This window comes from Ascaphus truei, chromosome 1 (assembly GCF_040206685.1).
Source record: "Ascaphus truei isolate aAscTru1 chromosome 1, aAscTru1.hap1, whole genome shotgun sequence".
In the NCBI taxonomy this organism is placed as follows: Eukaryota; Metazoa; Chordata; class Amphibia; order Anura; family Ascaphidae; genus Ascaphus; species Ascaphus truei.
Genome location: NC_134483.1, coordinates 503,052,935 through 503,076,246, shown reverse-complemented (window position 1 = coordinate 503,076,246; position 23,312 = coordinate 503,052,935). Strand labels below are relative to the sequence as shown.

Genomic DNA, 23,312 nt, shown 5'->3' with positions numbered 1-23,312 from the left:
ACTTGAAGTTTACCTGCCGGGCACTCCAGTATCCGGTTCTGCAACAGTCTTCACAAAGGATCGGCGTGGGCGTAGCTGACATCACCCGTAGGTGTCCGGGGCGCTCCCACCCAGACACGCTGCAACTTGATAGCGGGGCCTGAGCCCAGGCCTCCCACTGACTTAGCACTGTCCTGATGCGATTTAGTACAATAATGGGATCCGGAACCTGTCTATGGCCAGTCCCTAACTCGGCTTCACACTACTGTGGCTCAGGGCCCAACTGGGCCTGGGGCATGCGGCCTAGATAGGGAGCGGACTGCCTCCCTATACCAGAGCTCCTTCTCCTTCCTCCTCCAGCAAGCTCTGACCCAACGTGCGCGCAACCCTTCCTTTTCCTCCCTTCCTCGTACCTGATTGGTCCTCGTGCATCACGGGGACCCGCGGGGCTGCTGGAACTCGTAGTTCCCTACCTCCCCTCCTATCCGAGCTCTCCTCCTTCGCGGGCTTTGCTCACCTTCGCCTGCGCATGCGCAACCTCCCGCTACGCCAGTTCTGCGCCGGCGCCACCCATAACATGGCGGCTCCCTCTCTCCGCGGAACCTCCGTTATTGGAGCGTTCCCTAAGTGCAGCATCTCCCACCCTCAACACAACTGGTGGCAAAAGGGGGTCCCGGCTACATTTAAATATGGGGAATGTAAATCGGTGCTATAGGAACAAGCATGCTTGTTAAAATAGAATACAAGAAAATTGGTCTTTCAAAGTTGTTTTTTTTTAAACAGAAAATGCTAAAAGTATTTTTTCTTACTACAGAACTGATTTATTTAAAAAAAACACACATGCAGGATATTGCATGAACTGCAGCTTTAACACACACAAATCTGTTATAGCAAAAGTGTCCAAAAACGTAAATTGCTCACTACAAAGCTTGCAACAGTTCAATCAGTATTAGGCTGAGTCCCCGCGGCGCTGAGCTCGCTTGGCGCATGGGGCGCTTACCTTCTCAAATGTTGATCAGCACATCCCCTCTCCCGCTGTGCTCGCGCGCTCATGCGTTCTGCTTGGGGAGACAAGGGAGAGATACTTCTGTGCTGAGAGCAGGGTCACGTGACCCTGCTCTGACAAATGGGAAGAGGGGGCGTGTTGTACTCTGCTGTCACACACACACTGACACTGAATTCAGCAGAGAGAAGTGGAAAGGGGGGGGGGGGGGCAAACGGATAGAGGGGCGGGGGGGCAAACGGATAGAGGGGCGGGGGGGCAAACGGACAGAGGGGGGGGGGCAAACGGAGTGCTGCTGTGGTGGGGGGAGAAGAGAGGGAGGGAGAGAGAAGAGAGGGGGAGAAAGAGAGGGGGGAGAAGGGAGAGGGGGGGGAGAAGGGAGAGAGAGGGGGGTAGAAGGGACAGAGAGAGAGGGGGGGAGAAGAGAGAGGGGGGAGAAGGGAGAGAGGGGGGGGGGAGAGTGGAGAGAGGAGGGGGAGAGGGGAGAGAAAGCAAGGGGGGAAAGAGGAGGGATGGCCGGGAGAGAGAGGGGGGTCGGGAGAGATAGCAGGGGGAGCGGGGAGAAAGCGTAGGGGGGGCGGGTGAGAGCGCAGGGGGGGAGAGAGAGAGAGAGCAATGGGGGGGAGATTATATATATATATATATATGAGAGAGAGAGAGAGAGAGATACAGTACACAGAAACACAGACAGGCCCTATACAGCCAATGACACACCCCGTCCTGTAATAGCCACGCCCCCCACTCCTACTCTAAAAATGTTGCAGGACAGCGATCGCTCATGCTTGGTGAGCTGGTGACATCACCACTCTCCAAGCATGAGCGAGCTCAGCGGCAGCGGGGCCGCAGCCTTACTCATCAAAGTTTAGCATTAATATACAAAAAGTACAGTGCTTAGGTTACAGAAAAAGATTAATACAAGAACATACAGTTATATAATTGTATACAGTTTGTTAAAACCAAAAGATAAAAAAATAAACAGAAATCCCTATACGTTACTTACTACATGTAATAAGTTCTTCCCAGAGAGGTCACTGGAGTAGGGAATATGAGACTTCATGTGTTTGATCCCAAAACACACCTCTGTTGAATTCTAACTCACAATTAAAAAGTAGGGCTTTATATTCTACATTCCCTTAATTGAGAACAACATAAGTCCACCTGTCTGTGTTTTCAACCAACCCCTTTGATCAATCTCTCTGACAGTTTTACGACTTCAAAGGAAAAAAAAAACTGTTCTTTTGTGTGAGGATTCACCATCCTGGCAGCTGTGGACCGTATCCTCACCTTGCTGACCCTCCCGCGACAGATACCCAGGATGCGCATTCGTCTGGTCTTGTGACGCGCATGTGCGCGGACCTTGCGTTGTGTGTTCCTGCTTCTGGGGACCCTGGTCCCGCCCCCTGCTCTGACGCACGACGGGGGCGTTCATCCAGTTTCCCCGGTGACGCGTGGGTTAAGCCCTGCTCTAATGACAGACGGAACCGGTGTGGGAGTGACGCGCACTCTAAGCTCCGCCCCCGCTGCAATGACGGACAGGACCGACGTGGGAGCGACACGCGGCCTAAGCTCCGCCCCCTGACCTCCGTGACTAGCGCGGGTTGGCGCGCGATCGGTCCCGCCTCTTGTTCTGATCAGGCTGCATTATAGGGCACACCTGTGTGCACCAGCAGCCTACTGGATTCTACTTCCTGGTTCCGCCCTGACTGGCTATTGGAGGGTCCTCCTATATATACCATTCACTTGCACTCTGTCTTTGCTGAGCATATTCTAGTGTGATGCCGTGCCTTGCTGCATTCCAGTTCCTGAGACCTTGCCTTGCCTGATAAACCTCTTGTTGCCTGAACCCTGCTTGTACCTTGGACTCCGCTTCTCTCTACTCCTGATCCGGCTTTTATGACCATTCTCAAATCTCCAGTCCTGACCTTGGCCAAGTACTCCGATGATCCGACAATCTCCTATCCTGAACCTGGCAAGTACCTCACTACTCTCACATCTCCAATCCTGACCTGAACGTCTACTCTACATCCTAGGCGAACCCACGTGACTGTGGGTCAGCGTTACTCAATTCCCTGCCTCAGCACCGCGGTCGCGCTTCGTTTGTGGTGAGCTATGCGTTACATTTTGATGTTTAAACTTTGCCTCAATATATAAAAGACTTCAAAACTTTGTTTCCATAATACTTATACACGCCATCTTCACTGATGCATCTATGTACTTAATAAACACGCTTGGATATTAAATCTGACATAACCAGTGGCGAATTTCCCTTTTTGACACCCATAGCATAGTGACATCATGACATCACGGTGGCATGTGGCACAGCATTGTCATGGCAACGCATCACCAAGTGATGGTGCAGTGTAATTTGATGTTGGTTCGCCATGACAACGCGACGCTGGAGATGGGGGGCCTTTCTGGAGAAGGTTATGCCCCTTCTCACACACAAAAATTGCCATCCACAAAAATTGCAGCTCTAGGCTATAGCCTAGTCAGTGTTATGGGAAATTCACCTCTGCACATAACATCTATTTTTAAATGAGAAACAGGTTTTGACACCTCCTAATCATGAAGTTTGGGGCATAATTTGATTTGTCTCATTGCAACTGTTAACATTTCTATTTGTTATTCTTGAGAATAGGTGTCAGCCCCAGGATATCTTCATATTTAATAAATGTACTCTTTTTGGAAAACCTTTTAGCCACGACTCCTGATACTCTGCAGAATCCCCCAAAGAATGCTGTCATGGAACAGGTATACCCCTGTCTGCACTTCTGTTTCACCCCCCCCCCCTTTCTTCCTCGCAGCCCTGCTTGTCAGCTTCTTAGTGCCAGCTGTATGTGTTTGGCTCTGCACACAAACACAGTGCTTGTGTGATAAATACAGTGCCATTTCCCCTCTCCCAGCAGCTTGCTGCATTAAAGATGCAACATTATTTCTACATGTTGTAGCTTCCCCAGACACTCCTGTGAGTTGCCATGGCAGCCCCAGCCTTTCTCTCTAATGGGCTAGTCTGGTTTCTCCCCCTCTGCTCTGCCCACAGATGGTCTGTCCCCAGACTATCTTACTACCCAGCATACATTGCCATTTCCTTTCCACCATTCCTCTGGACTCGTGAGTACCTCGCTGTAACCCCTGTAATGGTGCTGCAGGATTAACTTTTCACCTCCCTTTACTACTAAGCACACACAGAGATTTAGACCTACACCTCTACACAAGAAACTGTTTTTCCCTGCTTTCTCCAAAATAAAGTAAGAAAAGAAACAGACCTTGTCGTGCTTGGAAAAGAGGGCGAGTTGACACTATCTGAGCTAAGTCATCACCACGTGACCCTCTGGCTTCCAGAATAAATGCCTTTCAAGGAACATTTAAAAGGGTCCTGTCTATTCTAGTGTTAGGGAAGCCATATTTCAATCCCACCACTTGCAAAACCCAAATTGAAAGAGGGTGCGACACACCACAAGTCAATAAGACAGAGAAAGGGTGACTACCATAAAACTAGATATTTATTTGGTCATAGTACAGGTACAAAAATTGGACCACATACGCGTTTCACATCGAACCACCGACGGGTGGGGAGGGGTGGCAGGCTAGTCGGAATGCAAAAGTCTGTTTGGCTCCTAAGTATTTTATATTTTTGCCCACCCCTGATTTTAATATATATATATATATATATATATATATATATATATATATATATATATATATATATATATATATATATATATATATATATATATATATATATATATATAGTGGTTGACAAATCACCAAAAAATCTACTCGCCACACAAAAAAATCTACTCGCCACCTAGTATCAAATGTGTGCTGCTTGGGCCAATATTTACTCGCCCGGGGGTTAAATCCACTCGCCCGGGGCGAGCAAATGTATAGGTTTGTCGAACACTGTATATATATATATATATATATATATATAAAATGCTGCAGCTGATATGTAACATTATATTACTAAGTATAACAAATTATTATTACAACTTTCAGAGTAATAGTTAGAAAGGGCAGAGCTTGTTTGACCCCATGTCAAAAGAGGAAGTGGATGCGAGTTTCTAAATGGTTGCTGTAGCAACCAAAGGATGCTCAGTACATTAAACAAAATCATTTAAAAAGGCATTAGAAGTTGAAAAAAAAGTAGACCGTATTCAAATATTACAGAACTGATTTATTTGAAAATAACAGTTAGGATTTTTCATGTTTTGCTGCTTTAAGTACCTATAATATTTTCTAGCACGTATGCAACTAGTAGATTTGACAGGCCAGATGGACTAATTTATCTGACTTTTTTTAATGTTTCTGAAATACATTTAAATTTCCAGCTTTAAGAGGCGACCACCCCTTATAAGCCTATATAAGTTGAATTAATATAATGTTAGTACATTGCCCCCCCAAAAGATGTCATGCTCTTTTTAGTATAAATTATTTTTAGTGTTAAAAATAATGTACAGACGAGACCACGACTATACTAAAGCTTGCCTTAAACTAGCCCGGTTACATTCTGGGTATGTGCTGGGTTAGTTTAAGGCATTTTTGCATTGACTAATGACCCATATGATTAACACAGCAGGGGTCCCTGGCAGTCCCATTCAGTTTGAATGGGACTGCTAGGGACCCCCGCTGTTAATCTGATGGGCCATTAATCAATGCAGAAATGCTGGGGTTAGTTTTAAGGCAAGTTTAAGGCATGTATTCAGATTTAAGGATGTTAGACTGCTGTGGGAGCAGGGCTGTCCTGTTCAGGACGCTGGATCAAGAGGGATTTCCTGGACTCTCTTGGGACCGAGTGCCCAATGAAACAGATAAGGACTTTGCTATTGTCATACTGTATATAGTATATTTGTAAACCGGACTGCGTTTTGGGCTGGCAACCAGTTTAGTTGACTAGCCAAGTAGCGAGGGAGCTGCTGTATAGTCAGTGGAGTAGGTCTTTATTTTATGCTTAGTTTTCTTAAAGGGACGGTGGGCCTATTGTTGTGTTTATCCCCTGTAAATAAAACCCTGTTTTTCCAGCCTTGAATATGGGACAAAAGACCCCGCAAAGTGACTGAGGCATCACAATGTTTACTTATATCGCCACCAATGTATGTCACAGAGTTCTAGTACAAACTGTACCGGGAGATAATATACAGAGATACACAAGTGCATAAAACACAAATCATAGTTTTCTTTAACTCTAACATCGGAGGCTACCTTGGTAGCCTCAGACTGCACTGGGTTCCAGGAAAGCTCAATTTTGACCTCCTGGACATTTAGGGGCTTATTCTATAGGCGCTGAAGTAGCCGGTCGGGCTGTTTTTTTCAGCCAAAAATCTCTATTGACCAGTGGATATCGGATAAGTCATCCCAAATCTTCAAATGTTTCTACTGTACAACGTAGCAGTGGATTTTTTAAATAATAAACAGGATTGGAAAGGTAAAAAGAGATCTCATAAAGTAAAAAAAAAAATGATATGATGAGCAGCACAGACTGCTGCTTTATTTATACAATTATAATGTTAAATATGTTATCCAGATACGGTTTTGGGTTTACCTAAAGTTATGGTAATACAATAAATAACTCAAAATTACCGTTTTCCTGCTAAGGAATCATTTACACAGCAGTGTTTGAAAGGAATTTAAATGCCATACCAGTGCAACCTGTAATTTATATGCTGGGTTCTGTAGCCTTTTGTGTGTTAAAGGTCATTTGGTGCAAAATGCTTAGTAAATCAATATGGTTTTTTATTTCCTTCCAGAGCCTGGGAATTATGTTTTAAAATGTTTTAAGGTTCGGCTTCACTTAGCATCATATATCAGAGTTTAAATAAAGTGTAACAACTCAGCCATGTAGCAAGATCGCTACCATTTTTACTGTTTGTTTTACAATTTATAGGAGCAGTCTGTGCTGCTTTTTTCCCCTTATTTTTTTATCATCTGACCTTGTGGGTCCCTTGGAGACAATTTGCAGTTCCCCGACCTCCAGGAACCCACAAATTTTATCTAAAAGAGTGCATTGGGAAATTGGATGCTTGTATGTACATTTTGCCATTACTATGGAGATATCTATCTATCTATCTATCTATCTATCTATCTATCTATCTATCTATCTAGTAGGGAATGTGTCACGAGAGCTTGCGACAGGCTGTAATTGTACCCCAAAAACTATATATATAAATATATATATATACCTGGGTTTGAACTGGGACGAGACTTAGATATGATAAATAGAATTTATTCCTTGATAAAGGTGAACACAACAGATTATACAATAACAGGCAAAATATAGACACTTACTTAAAGATTATGGCAAGAAAGCCAGCAGGATCACAGCCTGCCACTTCTCCCATTTGAGTTGACATCACAGCAAAACAGGTAGGACACATGCATGCATGAAGATCATTTGCATGAAGAACAATGAACAGCATGAACAACTTGATAGAGGGTGGACAGCTAGTTTATATACCGTTTGTCCCTCTATCTGTAACCTTAGGTGCCGAGACGGCTAGCAAATGTCCCTTGGAAGCTTTTGAAGCTCATTTTGGGACTTCCAGCTTGGGGTAGCCCCCCCATCAAAAAAACCTTTGAAGCAGGGAGGACATTTGTCATGTTCACTCCTGCAGGAAACCTTGGTGTGTAAATGTGAGTTACCACGTTTACAAAGACATCCTCTTCCCTGCTCATTATCATAGCAGGGGGGCTGCAGTTTCTCAGAACTTCAACCAAAATTTCATATTTACTGCAAATCATTGCATAACTTCCGTTCCGTAATACACACAGTCAGGTGAGATATATTAATACGGCCGGTGACACCTGACGCTCGCAGGAAGACCAAAAATTACATTGTAATATGAACATTAATAGAGATATTAATATCTGGCATTTAGCAGCAGGTACCTATACAGGGTTTAGACTCCCCAAGATCGGCTGACTTCCGCCAATACACTTATGTAATTCTTAGCTGGTTCAGCCAAGGACATCTCATAGTATTCTTATATTTAATAAAGTTACCCCCTCAGATATCCAGTTGGGGTAGCCCCCCCCCCCCTGGCCCCATCAATAAAACCTTTTGAAGTGGGCTTTTGCTTCTCGCATAACCAATTAGGTCAGTTACCTATTGATCAGGGCGATGTATCACACCTCTCTGTTGATATACACTTCCAGTGAATAGACTCACGTGAATACTCATATGAGGCACCATTTGGTTCCTTACGCCATGGTTCCTTACGCATTCTGCCTGTACATTAGCACACCATTAGCATTCTGCCTGTGTATTTCAAAAACTGCAAAAAGTCATTTTATCAAAAATATATGTCCCTCTTATGACAAAGTTATATTTTTAATATGTGTGTACTTGGGGGGTGACCCGGAGGCTGTACCCCAAGGCTCAGAATACCTTGCTGGCAGGCAAGACAGGTTAAAATATTCCCCTCATGTTCCAGACATCTCTGCCCTGCAGCTATTCCTCATAAGAGGCCACCCATACAAGGCAATCCACTTACACGCTGACACAGGCAGTTGCAGGCCCATGAGGCAAAGGGAATACACAGATAACGCATTAACTAGCCCACTGGGCTTACACAATTAACCCCTGATGACCCAGTGTGTGTGTTATGCAGGTACTGATTAACCCAGACATTACAATGGGACAGCGACACGGGAGAATACATTTACAGGTTATAACAAGGGTAAAATCACATTTCTGGGCCTCAGCCCTGTTAACCCCTTGTCTCCCTGGCGAGGTTAGAGGGGGGCCCTTGGGGGGTAACCCCGTTAACCCCGGGCCAAACCCTCCCTACCGCCACACCTCCCCTGCTCAAGGGCCCCTGGTACCCCAGCGGCCTCCCCATGGCCCTGGGATACCACTGGCGCGCTTGACGCACTCAATACGTCCTGAGGGATTGGCCTGGCAAAATTGTCCTCCAGCATTGACCAGTACACAGTGGATTGTAAAGTCCAGTTCCTGCAAAGCCGGGCATTCTCCTTTGCCTCCCTCTGCCCCAGCAGGAGACCAGCTATATAGCACAGACCGTCGCTTTCCTGTCAACCAAGTCTGGGACAGGGTTATGTCACTTTTCTATAGGGACCCTACCTGCCCTGGCTCTGTGCCCACCCGTAGCTGCTCCGCTATACTCCTGACTATCCTCCCTGGCTGCCTATCTACCCACAGCCCTTCCTTTGGGGACCCGGGGGAATCTGTCAGGGGGGTCACTCCTGGCCCGTCATAGCAAGGGACTTTCTGCCTACCTAGCCCATCCCTAGCTTCTGCCAGCTGCCTGACACCCCACTGACCTCCTATCTCCCCCTGCTCCACGGTGCCTCCCTGCCTAGCCTCCCCTAGGCCCAGCACCTCAGCCTGCTGCTTACCTCCCTGCAGCCCACCTGCACTCCTCTCCTCCCTGGGCAATCCTACCCTAGACCCTGGAACTACCTGAGTGCACCTACCTCCCTGAACTTGTCTCCCCCTTACCAGGGATGAGCTCAGGGGCACCTCTCCAGATGCAACCGCCTTAGCGCTTGGCTGGCAGGTATCCCTGGGGTGGCACAAGCCTGCCACTGCCCCGGATACCCCCAGCCCATAGCTAGGCTGCAACAGGGGGTTGCTGATCTGAGAAACCCCCTGGGGCTCTGCCAGGGTAACGGGAAACTCTAGCGTCACTACCTGATGCTTTCCCTCCCTGGCTACCACTAGCCCTCCTTCTCTCACTGAGATCTGCTGCTGGCTACCTACCTGCAGCCTCCCCTCACTCCGCTTCTCCCTAGCTAATCCTAGCCTGGACCCTAGGGACACCTGAGTGAGGCCATCTCCCTGACACTGTCTCCCCATTACCGGGGATGAGCCCAGGGGCATCTCTCCAGATGCAACCGCCTTAGCTCTTGGCTGGCAGGTAATCTGGGGGTGGTCTAACTGTGCCACAACCCCTGGTACCTCCAGCCCATAGCAAGGCTGCAACAGGGGGTTGCTGATCTGAGACACCCCCTGAGGCTTTGCCAGGGTAACGGGGAAAACTGGCTGGCTCACTCGCTGCCTTCCCTCCCCGGTTCCCACTGGCCCACCCAACCCTCTCCCAGGCAATCCTACCCTAGAGCTGGGTGCTAACGGGGCTAGCCCCTCTCCCTGAAGCTGTGCCCCCATTACCGGAGGTGAGCTCAGGGTTGCTGGTGCAGATGCACCCACCTTAGCTCCTGGCTGGCAGATAATCCGGGGGTGGTCTAACTTTGCCACAACCCCTGATACCTCCAGCCCAGAGCAAGGCTGCAACAGTGGGGCTCTTAACTGAGAGTCCCCTTGCTGCCCCGCCAGGGTAATGGGGAATTCTGACTGCCCTACAAGCTGCCCCTCCTTCCCCTCCCCTGGTACCCCTATCTCCTGCCACCCCCCAGTCACCCCTAGAGTGAAACAACAGGGTACAGTCATAGGGAAACATAAGTCAGAGTCAGTCTGCGACTTGGTCTGGCTTACCTTGCTGGTCCCCGCAGAGACCGCCGCCTTCATTGGTCCCAATTGCAGGGGGACTGGAGCGGCCGCCGCCGGCCCCATCTGGGCTGGGCAGCACCGGGCCGCTGCCGCAACAGCGCCCGGGTTGGGTACAGGTAAAACGGTGCAGGACAAGGGTCCCAGGTCTTTGTGGAGGAACACAGCTCCATGCAAACTTGGTAAAATAACCCCCTCCCGCAACCCCTGTCCCTCCCCCCGAATAAAACTGCCGCCGGCAGGATGCAGGAGTGGCGGCGTCTTCTCTGCCGCCGCCGCTGGTTCTCCACCGGGATCAGGTGGATGGCCGCTGCTCTCCGCCACTGTTGCTGATGCAGCCCGTCCAGGTTCTCCAGGAGACGTCCCGAGGAGGGTTGTCGCCCTGGCTGGGCGGGAGCCATCAGAGGATGCCGCTAACTGGGTCATCTTTTCCGCAGCTCGTGAGCGTTGGCCCTGAGGGGCTTCTTCGCCTGACCGCGCACGGTCAGGGCACTGGGCATTATTGTGGCCCATTTGTTGGCAGTGCCGCAGCAGCTGCCGGTGCTTCTCCGCCACCGGTGGACTAACCCCAGCAAGGGGCAATGGAATCCAGAGCGGAGTTGCCTGAGCGCCGGGCTCATTCCAGAGCTTCTCCGCCGCCAGTGGACTAACTCCAGCAAGGGGCAACGGAGTCCAGAGCGGAGAGGCATGAGCGCCGGGCTCTGGGAGGGGATAAGTGGGTCGGATCATCGCCAGCTTCAGCTGCTCGAGCCGCTCAGCCGGGGACATCTCTCCCTGCGCAAACATCAGGGCCAGCAATTCTGGGTAAAATGGACTGGCCGCCGCAACGGCCAATACCTCTCCTGGTGCAAGACCACCCGCTCCCTCCACAAGTCTCTGCCGTCCCGGAGCTGGGTCCCTTCCCTGCTCTCCGGGCGGTGTGATGGTTACAGCAGCTGCAGCTGTGGATCTTTGCTCAGCCTGCCGGGTTTCATGCTCACCGATTGCTGTCTCTCAGCCTTGCTGGCTGCTGCTCCCCGCGCCGACTTGATGCACTCCTCTGGTCTCAGTGCCCGGCTCCAGTCAGACGGATGGCCGGCACTTTGGTTCTGGAGGAAATGCTTCTCACAAGTAGGGGAACAGTGAGGAGGTGCCATATCTTGTGTTATATGTTGTACACTGTGTGTTCAATATCTTTAGTCCCAGGAACTTGCAATTACCATCAAGCTCCCACTGGATCACAGTACCCCGCAGAATACTGTAATCCAGGTCCAGTTCAATCCCACCGCTGCCACCAGTTAATTACAAGCCTGTCACGAGAGCTTGCGACAGGCTGTAATTGTACCCCAAAAACTATATATATAAATATATATATATACCTGGGTTTGAACTGGGACGAGACTTAGATATGATAAATAGAATTTATTCCTTGATAAAGGTGAACACAACAGATTATACAATAACAGGCAAAATATAGACACTTACTTAAAGATTATGGCAAGAAAGCCAGCAGGATCACAGCCTGCCACTTCTCCCATTTGAGTTGACATCACAGCAAAACAGGTAGGACACATGCATGCATGAAGATCATTTGCATGAAGAACAATGAACAGCATGAACAACTTGATAGAGGGTGGACAGCTAGTTTATATACCGTTTGTCCCTCTATCTGTAACCTTAGGTGCCGAGACGGCTAGCAAATGTCCCTTGGAAGCTTTTGAAGCTCATTTTGGGACTTCCAGCTTGGGGTAGCCCCCCCATCAAAAAACCCTTTGAAGCAGGGAGGACATTTGTCATGTTCACTCCTGCAGGAAACCTTGGTGTGTAAATGTGAGTTACCACGTTTACAAAGACATCCTCTTCCCTGCTCATTATCATAGCAGGGGGGCTGCAGTTTCTCAGAACTTCAACCAAAATTTCATATTTACTGCAAATCATTGCATAACTTCCGTTCCGTAATACACACAGTCAGGTGAGATATATTAATACGGCCGGTGACACCTGACGCTCGCAGAAAGACCAAAAATTACATTGTAATATGAACATTAATAGAGATATACAGGGTTTAGACTCCCCAAGATCGGCTGACTTCCGCCAATACACTTATGTAATTCTTAGCTGGTTCAGCCAAGGACATCTCATAGTATTCTTATATTTAATAAAGTTACACCCTCAGATATCCAGTTGGGGTAGCCCCCCCCCCCTGGCCCCATCAATAAAACCTTTTGAAGTGGGCTTTTGCTTCTCGCATAACCAATTAGGTCAGTTACCTATTGATCAGGGCGATATATCACACCTCTCTGTTGATATACACTTCCAGTGAATAGACTCACGTGAATACTCATATGAGGCACCATTTGGTTCCTTACGCATTACAAAGACAGGCATTCTGCCTGTACATTAGCACACCATTAGCATTCTGCCTGTGTATTTCAAAAACTGCAAAAAGTCACTTTATCAAAAATATATGTCCCTCTTATGACAAAGTTATATTTTTAATATGTGTGTACTTGGGGGGTGACCCGGAGGCTGTACCCCAAGGCTCAGAATACCTTGCTGGCAGGCAAGACAGGTTAAAATATTCCCCTCATGTTCCAGACATCCCTGCCCTGCAGCTATTCCTCATAAGAGGCCACCCATACAAGGCAATCCACGTACACGCTGACACAGGCAGTTGCAGGCCCATGAGGCAAAGGGAATACACAGATAACGCATTAACTAGCCCACTGGGCTTACACAATTAACCCCTGATGACCCAGTGTGTGTGTTATGCAGGTACTGATTAACCCAGACATTACAATGGGACAGGGACACAGGGGAGAATACATTTACAGGTTATAACAAGGGTAAAATCACATTTCTGGGCCTCAGCCCAGTTAACCCCTTGTCTCCCTGGCGAGGTTAGAGGGCGGCCCTTGGGGGGTAACCCCGTTAGCCCCGGGCCAAACCCTCCCTACCACCACAGAATGATTTAGAAAATATGTAAGTTAATAAATCCTTAATTCACATTCCAGCATTCAATGAAGAATTAGATCTAAATGCCCTATACCCAGGGCCTCTGGCAAGAGGGGATAGCAGTTGTCCGTGGCCCAGTGGAGAATGGGGCCCAATCAACTGTCTGTATTGGGGACCTCTGATGGGCTGCTCCATACTTGACAAACCAGCCAACACACCCACCCCTCCCCCACTCAGGGAATTGGCCAAGACTCCATTATACCCCTCTCCCACACTCAAATGCCTCTCAATCCAACAACTTGGGTGGCATTCTCCCTTATCCCCCTTTAATCAATGATATATATGGAGTCTTAGCCTTGGCCAACCTCTTGGCATGCCTGCCTGTGCTACAAATGTAGTACTGTATATTACAAAAACAATGGCTTACTGTTTGTATTATGTATAATGTTAGGGTTAATATGTGTATTGTAAATATAAATCTAGAATGGCGTGTACGGATATGTCATATACAACTGTATTTATTATTATATAATTGGTGTATTGCAATAATGTTTGTGGTAAATACGCAATTTGACCCAGAGAAGCGTGCAACCACCTGGGTCCATAAGAGGTTAACTTATTACGTGTGGACTTTCCTATCCCTGTAGATAGGTCAGTAATGGGGAGTGGTTATAGAAATTGTACAAAAAGATATGTTTCTTTTTAGTAGTGTGCAGAAAGTAACTGTACAGAGTGTTGAAACCAAAAAGATGTGACTTGTAACTGAAGGGAGTAAGGAGATCTAGTGAGGCAGGTCCAGGGGAATCTCAACTAATAGGAGCTGCTCAGGTCAGAAGAGGCAAGTGGCCCTCAGACTTAGTATACCATGTGTAGACTCCCAGAAACCTAATGCAGACTGAAGGGTTTATGTGGATACGCCCTGTGTCTCAAGGTGAGAAAAGGACGTGCCTATTCTAAGCATCTGTAGCATCATTACCCAAGGTAGACCTTCCCCTCAAAGTTTCAGTGCCCATATCGGGTGGGAGCCTGGGATCCAGGTGCTCCTTGCTGGGTGAAGCTTACTTTTTGGTTTATGCAGATTGCCTCACTGAATAACCATTGCTGCTGTTTATTTAGAATTGTATTATTTGTGAAGAGAATCATTCTTTTTGCTTCTGCTGAGATGTAAAATAATATAGACCAAGGTTGCGTAACAAAAAAATTGATGGAAGATTACATAATGTAACTGGTTTTTGTAAAATTACCATTGGCATATTTCTTTGGTCCATATTCTATGTACTCTAAAGGGGCTATTAAGGCCGTTTTCAGATGAAAAAACCCATTGAAGTCTATTTTTGCCCAGAAATTGCCCAAATGACAGCTTCAGAGTACATACTATAGAATTACTCTCTGTGTTATATAATGTAGGTTTCTAGAGACCTGGCTTAACTGATTAAACTTGTATTATTTGCTTATACAATAGTTCTATAACTTTATCTTTTATATATGTATTTCTGTTTATAGGGTTCGTATCATGGACAGGGGAATCCAAGGCAAGGAACTGAATTTTATCAAGCAGGTATGGTTGTTTTTCCGAAACAAATCCATTTTTGTAGGCACGCACAATACATTAGAAAGTTGTAACTTAGTTTCCAAACTGTCAATGTTTACAGTGTTGTTCCTTTGTATTCTATGCTTTGATTTCTGTGCGCTCTACAATTGAGATGGACTGTAAGCATTTATTGACAGTAACTTTTGATTTCTATTAAAATAAAAATACATTACTAAAATTGATAGTATTTTATATTCCTGATACATGGGTTAATTGTTAAACTAAGTAACAAGAGAGTAGTTCTATATATTCCGAAGAAGCCAGTGTTTGCCGAAAATTCCAGTTGACTTCAATTGGGATATGGAGTCAAAAACGTCCCATACAGTGTTTATCTTCCTCTCTACCTTCTTAATCTTGACCGATACTGTTTGCACTTCCATGTATTCCTTCTATATCTGTTTCCCAATACTAGTAAGCTCTTTGAAAGTGGCACTTCAACCCCCCCCCCCATTGCTTACTTTAATGTTTTATGCAGGTGTAACCTCTCCTTTGGGATTGTAAGGGCCTTCGAGGGTTAATCATGTGGGCTTACACAGAGTAAGGGTTCTCTCCCATCGTGCTGTACTGGTTGAATTGGCAGACCCTAAGTCCCGCTCACTTCTGCCTGATTACAGTGATGTCACAAGAGGGAGAATGTGCTGGAATTCAGGTTCCTGGAGGAGTTATAGTGGGGGAAGCTTCCTATGTATAGTTCAAATATGTTTAGTGTATTTGTGACAGGGTGAAGTCACTACGTGATAGCTATGCCTCGAAAACATACCTCTGAATGCTAAAACCAGCAACCAGAGGGTTAACCCAGCCAGCGTTTACCTGGACAATCAGGTCTTAATTAAATGCATCTGTCAGGCAGCTTTATAAGAATTCAACTGCTAGTAGTAGATGGATCTCTCTGACTCCATGTCTGGCTCTGAGGAGGAGACCACTCACACAGGGGCTGCTGATCTTCACCTGGAACTTGGTAATGTAAGCAGTTTGAACTATTCATGATTGTTGTCACTTGTGAACTGTATTAGGATGTGCGAACAAGGGCCCCAAAGCCCACATCACTCCCTGATCAGAAGGGTATAAGGACTGACGCCCCCACTGAGACTATACAGTATGATTTAAACCTTTTATGCCGACACAAATCTGGTTTGTAATTTTCCTTGTTTTTGGCTGAATAAAGCCGTTCTCAGAAGTACCCCCGTGTCGCTTCCTCTGCACTGTGACAGTATTTATGGGTCTATAACAATGCAAGGGGTCCCTTTTCTTGTTTGGCAGTTAGGGACAGTGTCTTATAAGCATAGGGTCCATAGCAATAGCGCTATACTACTCTTTAGTTTCACATAGAGGAACAAGCCGGAGCCCCGAGGCATAGTAGGATCAACACAACCGGAGGGTCCATGGTTTTCTCCAGCACTAAAGGCCACAGGCATTCAGTACCTAAGATGGGAATATTGATGACAGCCAGAGAGAGTGTAGTACAAAGCCCTACAGGGGCCCACTGGAGATGGAGCACTATTTATACTGCACAGCAGAGGGACCGTTTAGGTAAACCATCATGAGTTTAGCCATTGTACCTCCCTAGTGGGCCAAGAGTAGTGCCGCTAGGGAAACGCATAAGCAGTAAAACCGTGAATATACTGTACCAGAGACATCTATCTAAGTCTATATATGTATGTTGTGACTGAGTACTTATCAATGGCAGCTAATATAACAGTTCATTCCTGTTTGAATTAATAAAGTTCCTGGCACCCATCATTGCATTACCAACACCCAGCCTACATGGATCCAGCACCCTGACAAGGTAACACAGTCTGAGCACGCCCTGTAACTAGAAACTCAATGTAAACTCCTTATGAGCCGGGCAAAGTGATTACACACTTTTCTATATTCTCCCCCTCCCTCCCATGTTTTATGGCATGAATAATTTCTATTTAAAGCACTGTGATGGTTGGATCGATATATATACAGTATTATAACCATTAACTATAGCAAATGTATATTACAGTTTAGTGAATAGCCCTTGTATTGTACAGAATTACACCAATAGATTACATTTAACTGAAAACGGCACACTTAAAAATGTTACTGCTCAATAACATAATTGTTTATCTCTATAGATTTTGCTGCTTACTTTGTAGAATTTTGGCTTCAGCTATGGGGGGCATGTTTACAACTGAACGTATATTGTGACTAATCCATATGCTTGCTTTTGAATTAAGATATAAGATGTCAATTCAAGAAATCTGATTATCTATATTTATTTAATGATATCATTAATAAGCTAAATGTCCCTTACATTTGAATGAGCTGTTGGTATAGTTGCTCCTAGGTACTGTTTACATTCAGATGCAGATTCTTATCATCATAACTACTTAAACAGTAATGACATGTGGCATCTTGGGGTCTACAGCAGCTTTGTTTTACCAAGGTGTGTTTATCATTTCCAAGCCTCTGGTTTGACCTGTGTTAGTAACAGCTATTATTATTGTAGCAGCCATAATTATTGACTTTTCAACACTTAAAACGGATTTTCATTCTCCTATTTTTAGCTCGTTGGCTTCTTTGCCTTTTTCAAACATAACAATAAAACACCATAGGAACGGAGAAAAAACCCCCCAGAAATAACTTCAATGATTACTTTCACCTGTCCTTTTGTTATGTCTAATTGAAGGGTCTGTAAACTGTTTGCTGTAAAGGAAAATAAATATAGGCTTTCCAATCAGTGGTATAAAAAGTCACCAGTATGAAGTTGTCATTAACTTAATTACCCTTTCATAACCAACAGCAAAATCTTTTTGTGAATTTGTAGGCTTTATAAACAAAATTTAGAAAAAAAGAGACAAAGACCCACTCAAAAAGGTGGCAACCAGTACTAACCGTTTCCATACAGTGTAACATGTACGGACAACAGAATATCACTAGTTAATTCTATTCAAGATCACCTTAGTAGTAAACCACACTTGTATTACAGAGACACGTTAACACATGTTTTCAATCGAGTCCTGAGAGGACACCTTTGTACTTGTTAGTAAATTATAGCAGCAGTAAACTTGGTAAACCAATTAAAAATAGCCACCTAGAGGCGCCTTTCAATTGATGTCAATAAGTACATTTCACTATGACTTTGTTCTAATATACTACACCAGGCGGGCTCCTACAGGCTCAAATTACTGCTCTGATACAGTAAACAATGATCATTCCATTTTTATTGGTTCGTGATGAAAACAACTTGTGAAAAATCCAGCCCAGTGGGCAGCCTGTTACATAAAATAGTATCAAACTAACTGGACGGGTTTGGTGCTTTTGTCCTTTTCTCTCTACTGACTCTACCTCTATCTCAAATAAGAAGTCTACCCAGCATGAGCGTTATGAAATGGCAAAATACGAATGGTTGTCCCAGACAATTGTTATTAACTATCTCAGAAACCATAAATAGAACTTCAGACTGAGGTTTCAACATTATATGGATCTAGAGGCTACAGTATATAGGCCAATTATTGCTAGATACTGTATAAACTAACATGTTTTTTTCATTCCGCTAAGCGATATACATAAACAAATATTAATTGTGTCCTTGAGCAACTGCGAGCTAACACTGTTAATGGATTGATGAATAACGTCTTTAGGTTGCACTGCCATATCTGCATAACTGCTACAAAAAAAAAAAAAACAATTGAAGATAGCTATTGATTTGTTGCTGGCTCTTGTAGCAACTGTGAGGAAACAAAATGACAGCTATGGGCTCATTACTGTCCCTCTAAACATGTGTTTCTGAATCTACCAACAGCACCTATAGGCACCAAACCCATGTAGCTCCTTTGTTACTGTTTTATGTAACTGGATTCCTACTGGGCTAGATGTTGAACTAGCAGGATTAGGATTTTTCACAAATTGTTTTTACCATGAACTAATAAAAATGGAAAGATCATTGTTTACTGTATCAGAGCAGTGATTAGAACACACAGGAGCCCATCTGGTGTAGTATATAAGAACAAAGTCACAGGGAAAACTACTTATTGACAAATTGAAAGGCACCTCTAGGTGGCTATTTTTTTATTGGTTCACCTAGTTTATTGTTGCTGATATTTTCTAACAAGTACAAAGGTGCTCCCACATGACAATTTAAAATATGTGTTAACCTTTCTCTGTAATACAAGTCTGGTTTACTACCAAGGTGATCTGGACTAGAATTAACTAGTGATATTCTGGTGTCTGTATACAGATATTTTTAGTTACTGTATGTCTAATTAATAAACTTCCTTTTCATCAATTTTTGGACCTTGGCTGTGCGAGGCTTCAATTTTGTATTGGTGCTTTTGGATTTTGTTACCTGCTCCTTGATAAAGCGCTTTAGGTGTGACATGCGTAGGAGAGTTCTATGTTCCTCCTTTTTAGTTGTCTAATTAACAAACTGTTACGGTCGCGTACGTTGCTATGTACTGTCCAGGAGACAGACCCGCTAGGCAGAGGTGGAGAGTACAGACCGACCCGTACCTGGGATCCGAATCCTGAAGCAGTAGAATCGTGAGGTCGTGAGGTCAGGGCAGGAGAAGGCAGAATGGTCATGGTCACTGTTCCGAGGTCAGGGCTGTAGAGGCAGAATAGTAGGGATCACTGTTCCAAGGTCAGGGCTGGAGAGGCAGGATGGTCGAGATGCAAAAGCAAGCAGAAACAAGCGGGGTCAGGAACACAGGCACAGAGTACCTTGCACAGGCACAGATGAGAGGGGAATGAAGCCTTATAAAGGGAGCAGGCAGATGCAGGCAATTGGTTCAGAAAGAGGCTGACTTCTGGCTCCTGTGAGCCAATAGGAAGTCTTGACGTCTTCTGGTGTGGCTTCCTATTGGCCCACGTGATGCAGGATTTTTGCATAGCCGAGAGATATACCCTCACCCCCTTTGGAGGTCTGTATCTCTGGAAACAGGGGGTTGTCTGAGCTGAAATTAATGGGGTTCAGCTCTGGAGACCCCATTCTAAAAAGAATAATTGCTGGCTTGGATTGTTCCTTTAAAAAATTAAACCCTATTGCAAGGAAAGATGTTTATGAAGGGATTGATAAAAATGTAGAAACTTTCTGAATAGAAATGGGCAGCAGAGGTATAAACAACCACATATCTATGAGATAGAGGAAGTCAAAATACTTTCCTGATCACAATGGCAGTGGGCACCATTGGGTTAATCCCTTCTCACTCTAGGTAGGACAGGAAATAGACTTTTGCAGGCAGGCCATATAAGGCCCCTCCCTCTACCTGCACCTTAGTCTTTTTCCTGTCCTCACAGCTAGGAGTAGGATTTTTTTATTTTCTAAAGGGTCTCACCTACTGCACCTAGTGCAGATATCCAGGGTTTCAGCCTCTCTACCCTGAAGCTCCGATCGACGCGCCCTGCTGGTGGCAAGACGGAGACCCCTTAGAGTCGGGGTAGCCCCTGGAACCCATTACATCTTGGGCTGGGCAGCAGCTGCAGCCGCGGGCGTGGAAGCTTACGTGCAAGGAAACCCTAGTACCAAACGAAGGTAAACAGAAGGGGTGCATAGCAGCTGCAGCTGAGAGCCGTGGAGGCCCAGACTCACCGCATTAGCGTCTGGTACGCTGCGGTAAAGTACCCCAGGAGCCCGCTACACGCGGAGGGGGGAGCAGCCATAGCTGCGAACCGGAGAAAAGGTTCAAATTGACCGCGCTAGTGTCTGGAACACTGCGGTAGAGGGAACAGTGCACGCGACCGCACGGGAGCGCGCGCGTCACGTTCCGGTCGGCAGATGCGTGCACAGACACGCGGGCCGTGCACGAGCACTTGATACGTCATAGAAGCGACGAACACACTGTGTGTATGTGTGAGTGAAAGCTGCAGCATGGAACGCTCAGCAGGGAGAAACCAAGTGCTGGAAATGGATTCAAAAATGGAAACACCCAAAACTTCAGTTCAGAAAACTAGGTGAGTCCTTAGTTTTTAGTTCTACATGGGAAAGAGAGATGGTCTATGTACATTAGGGTGTATGTTTAGTATTTATTTTGTTTTTATAATATAGTGTGGTGGTTACCCTCCCAGAAGCAGGATCTTCAAAAGGGACCGGGGAATCCCTGCAACATAAAAGAAAGGTTGCTAAGAAAACTAAATGGTGTTCAGCTTGTGAGAAACCAGCCCTAATAGGGAAGAAATTATGTGAAGATTGTCTTAAGGCAGCTGCAGGGGATACCAATGAACAAATGAGCACTTTCCTTGTATTGATGAAGGAGGCTGTTAAACAGAGTGTGGATGCGGCAGTCCAGCAAGCTGTTAACCCTGTGCAGAAAAGATCTAGATCCCAAACCAGTCTGGATAAGGGGAAAGGTTTTTCATCAGATGAGTCTGACATTGATTGTTTTCAAATATCAGAGGGTGAAATGGATTAATCAGATCAAGATATTCAGGAAGAGGAATCTGAATTTGATGTAGAAATGGTGGATCCACTCATCAAAGCCATGAGACAGGCATTGGAACTAGAAGACACTGAGGAGTTAACCCACAAGAAAGATAAACTTTTTGGGGCGAGACAAAGAAAAGGTAGAGTCTTTTCTATCCATCAAGTAATTAAGGACCTCATTCAGGTGGAACTGGCTCGACCAGACGCCAGAGTATTTACGCCTAAAAGGTTTGGGAAGATGTATCCATTCCCACAAGAGGAGGTAAAAAATTGGGAGGTCAGCCCAAAGGTGGATACTGCTATTTCCAGAATTGTAAATAAGACCACAATCCCAATAGAGGAAGCTGCGTCATTGAAGGACGCTATGGATAGGAAGATGGATTATGTATTGAAAAAAGCATACGTTACCGCAGGAACATCCTACAAACCTGCCATAGCAACTACGTCAGCAGCAAGGGCTATGCGAGAATGGATTGCCAACATTGAAGAGGCAATAGACAAAGGCATAAAAAGAAGTGCTATTCTTAAAGCACTATCAGAAGTAAAATGTACTTACAAATTTAATGGGGCAATATTAGGTGAATCCTTGAAGAAGAAGGATTTAGAATTGCTTGTTTACAGCAGGTTTAGCAATAGTACCCAATGTCAGATAGTAGATGCAAATGGAAATAAGGTCTTATCTTGCATTAAACAGGGTATGGATGGAAGGGAAAAAAGCATAATTATGCCCATCTGTAGGAGGACATGCGCAGAGGTATGCAATGGAGACTTTTTAAGGTGAAATTAAATAAGGCTTTTATTGCGCCTGTTTCTTTAACATAAGAAAATCATCCAAACATATGCAAATAAGGGGTCAAACAAAGCTTCTGTTCCACTTGGGAGTATTTCTAGTGAAACCTATGCAGTCAACAACTCCCTTTAGATTAGTCTTTCAGCCCCAAACATATATCTTGATATGTGTAGATATACAAAAAGTCTTATAAAGGAAAGTCTTATCTGTTTGTAGTTGGAGGGAAAGTCTTCTCTGTTCCTGTGTTGCTGCCTTTTCCTCAGGCTATCTCAGAATTCAGGTTTATAGGTGCTTTCCCCTGTGTCTTGCAGGCAGCGTGCAGTTTCTTCTGGCAGGCTCAAGACATCTGTTCCTATGGTCAGTCCCACAATTTGTGAGACTCAGGAATTCTCTCTTCCTGTCTCAAAGGCAGGCTTTTCTAACAAACCTAATCAGCCAGGTGGTGTTGGTTAATTGACTACCAGCAGTTAACCACCACACTGCTGGATTAGAGGCACATTTCCAGAACAGGGATAAATCCCCTGTTACACCATCTATAAAACATTAGTAAGACCACACCTTAAATATGGAGTACAGTTTTGGGCACCACTCCATAAAAAAAGACATTATAGAACTAGTAAAAGTACAGAGAAGGGCCACCAAATTAATAAAGGGGATGGACAATCTAACTTATGAGGAGAGGCTAGCTAATTTTAGATTTGTTTACATTAGCAAAGAGGCGTCTAAGAGGGAATATGATAACTATATACAAATATATTCAGGGACAATAGTACAAGGAGCTTTCAAAATAACTATTCATCCCAGGGGCAGTCCAAATGGTACGGTTATCCTTAAGGTTGGAGGAAAAGGGATTTTACCACCAACAAAGGAAAGTGATCTTTACAGTAAGGGCAGATAAAATGGGGAATTCATTACCCATGGAGACTGTGATGGCAGATATAATGGATATCTTTAAAAAAAAAAAGGCTGGGCATCTTTTTAGAAAGGAAAGGTATACTGGGATATACCAACTACGTGTAACAGTGTTTCCCCTACCCAATGGGAGATTCTGCCATTATAGCGTGTTGGTAAGCAGGAGGGGCTGAGGCTCCAGATGTATGGAGCCGATCTCCTACGATAGCAACAGTTATCTCTCCCCCCAGTAAGATCACACCAGGCAGGAGG

The 23,312-nt window shown here is 45.3% G+C and overlaps 1 protein-coding gene across 2 annotated transcripts in view; it reads left to right on the top strand.

The window, feature by feature from the left end:
- Nucleotides 1–23,312, top strand: part of EVC2 (EvC ciliary complex subunit 2) — a 207,689-nt gene that overhangs the window by 13,491 nt on the left and 170,886 nt on the right. For both annotated transcript variants that reach the window (XM_075569576.1, XM_075569567.1), the window contains exon 2: nucleotides 14,883–14,937. In XM_075569576.1, coding sequence (XP_075425691.1) covers nucleotides 14,883–14,937 — 55 coding nt within the window. The remainder of the gene's footprint in view (nucleotides 1–14,882; nucleotides 14,938–23,312) is intronic.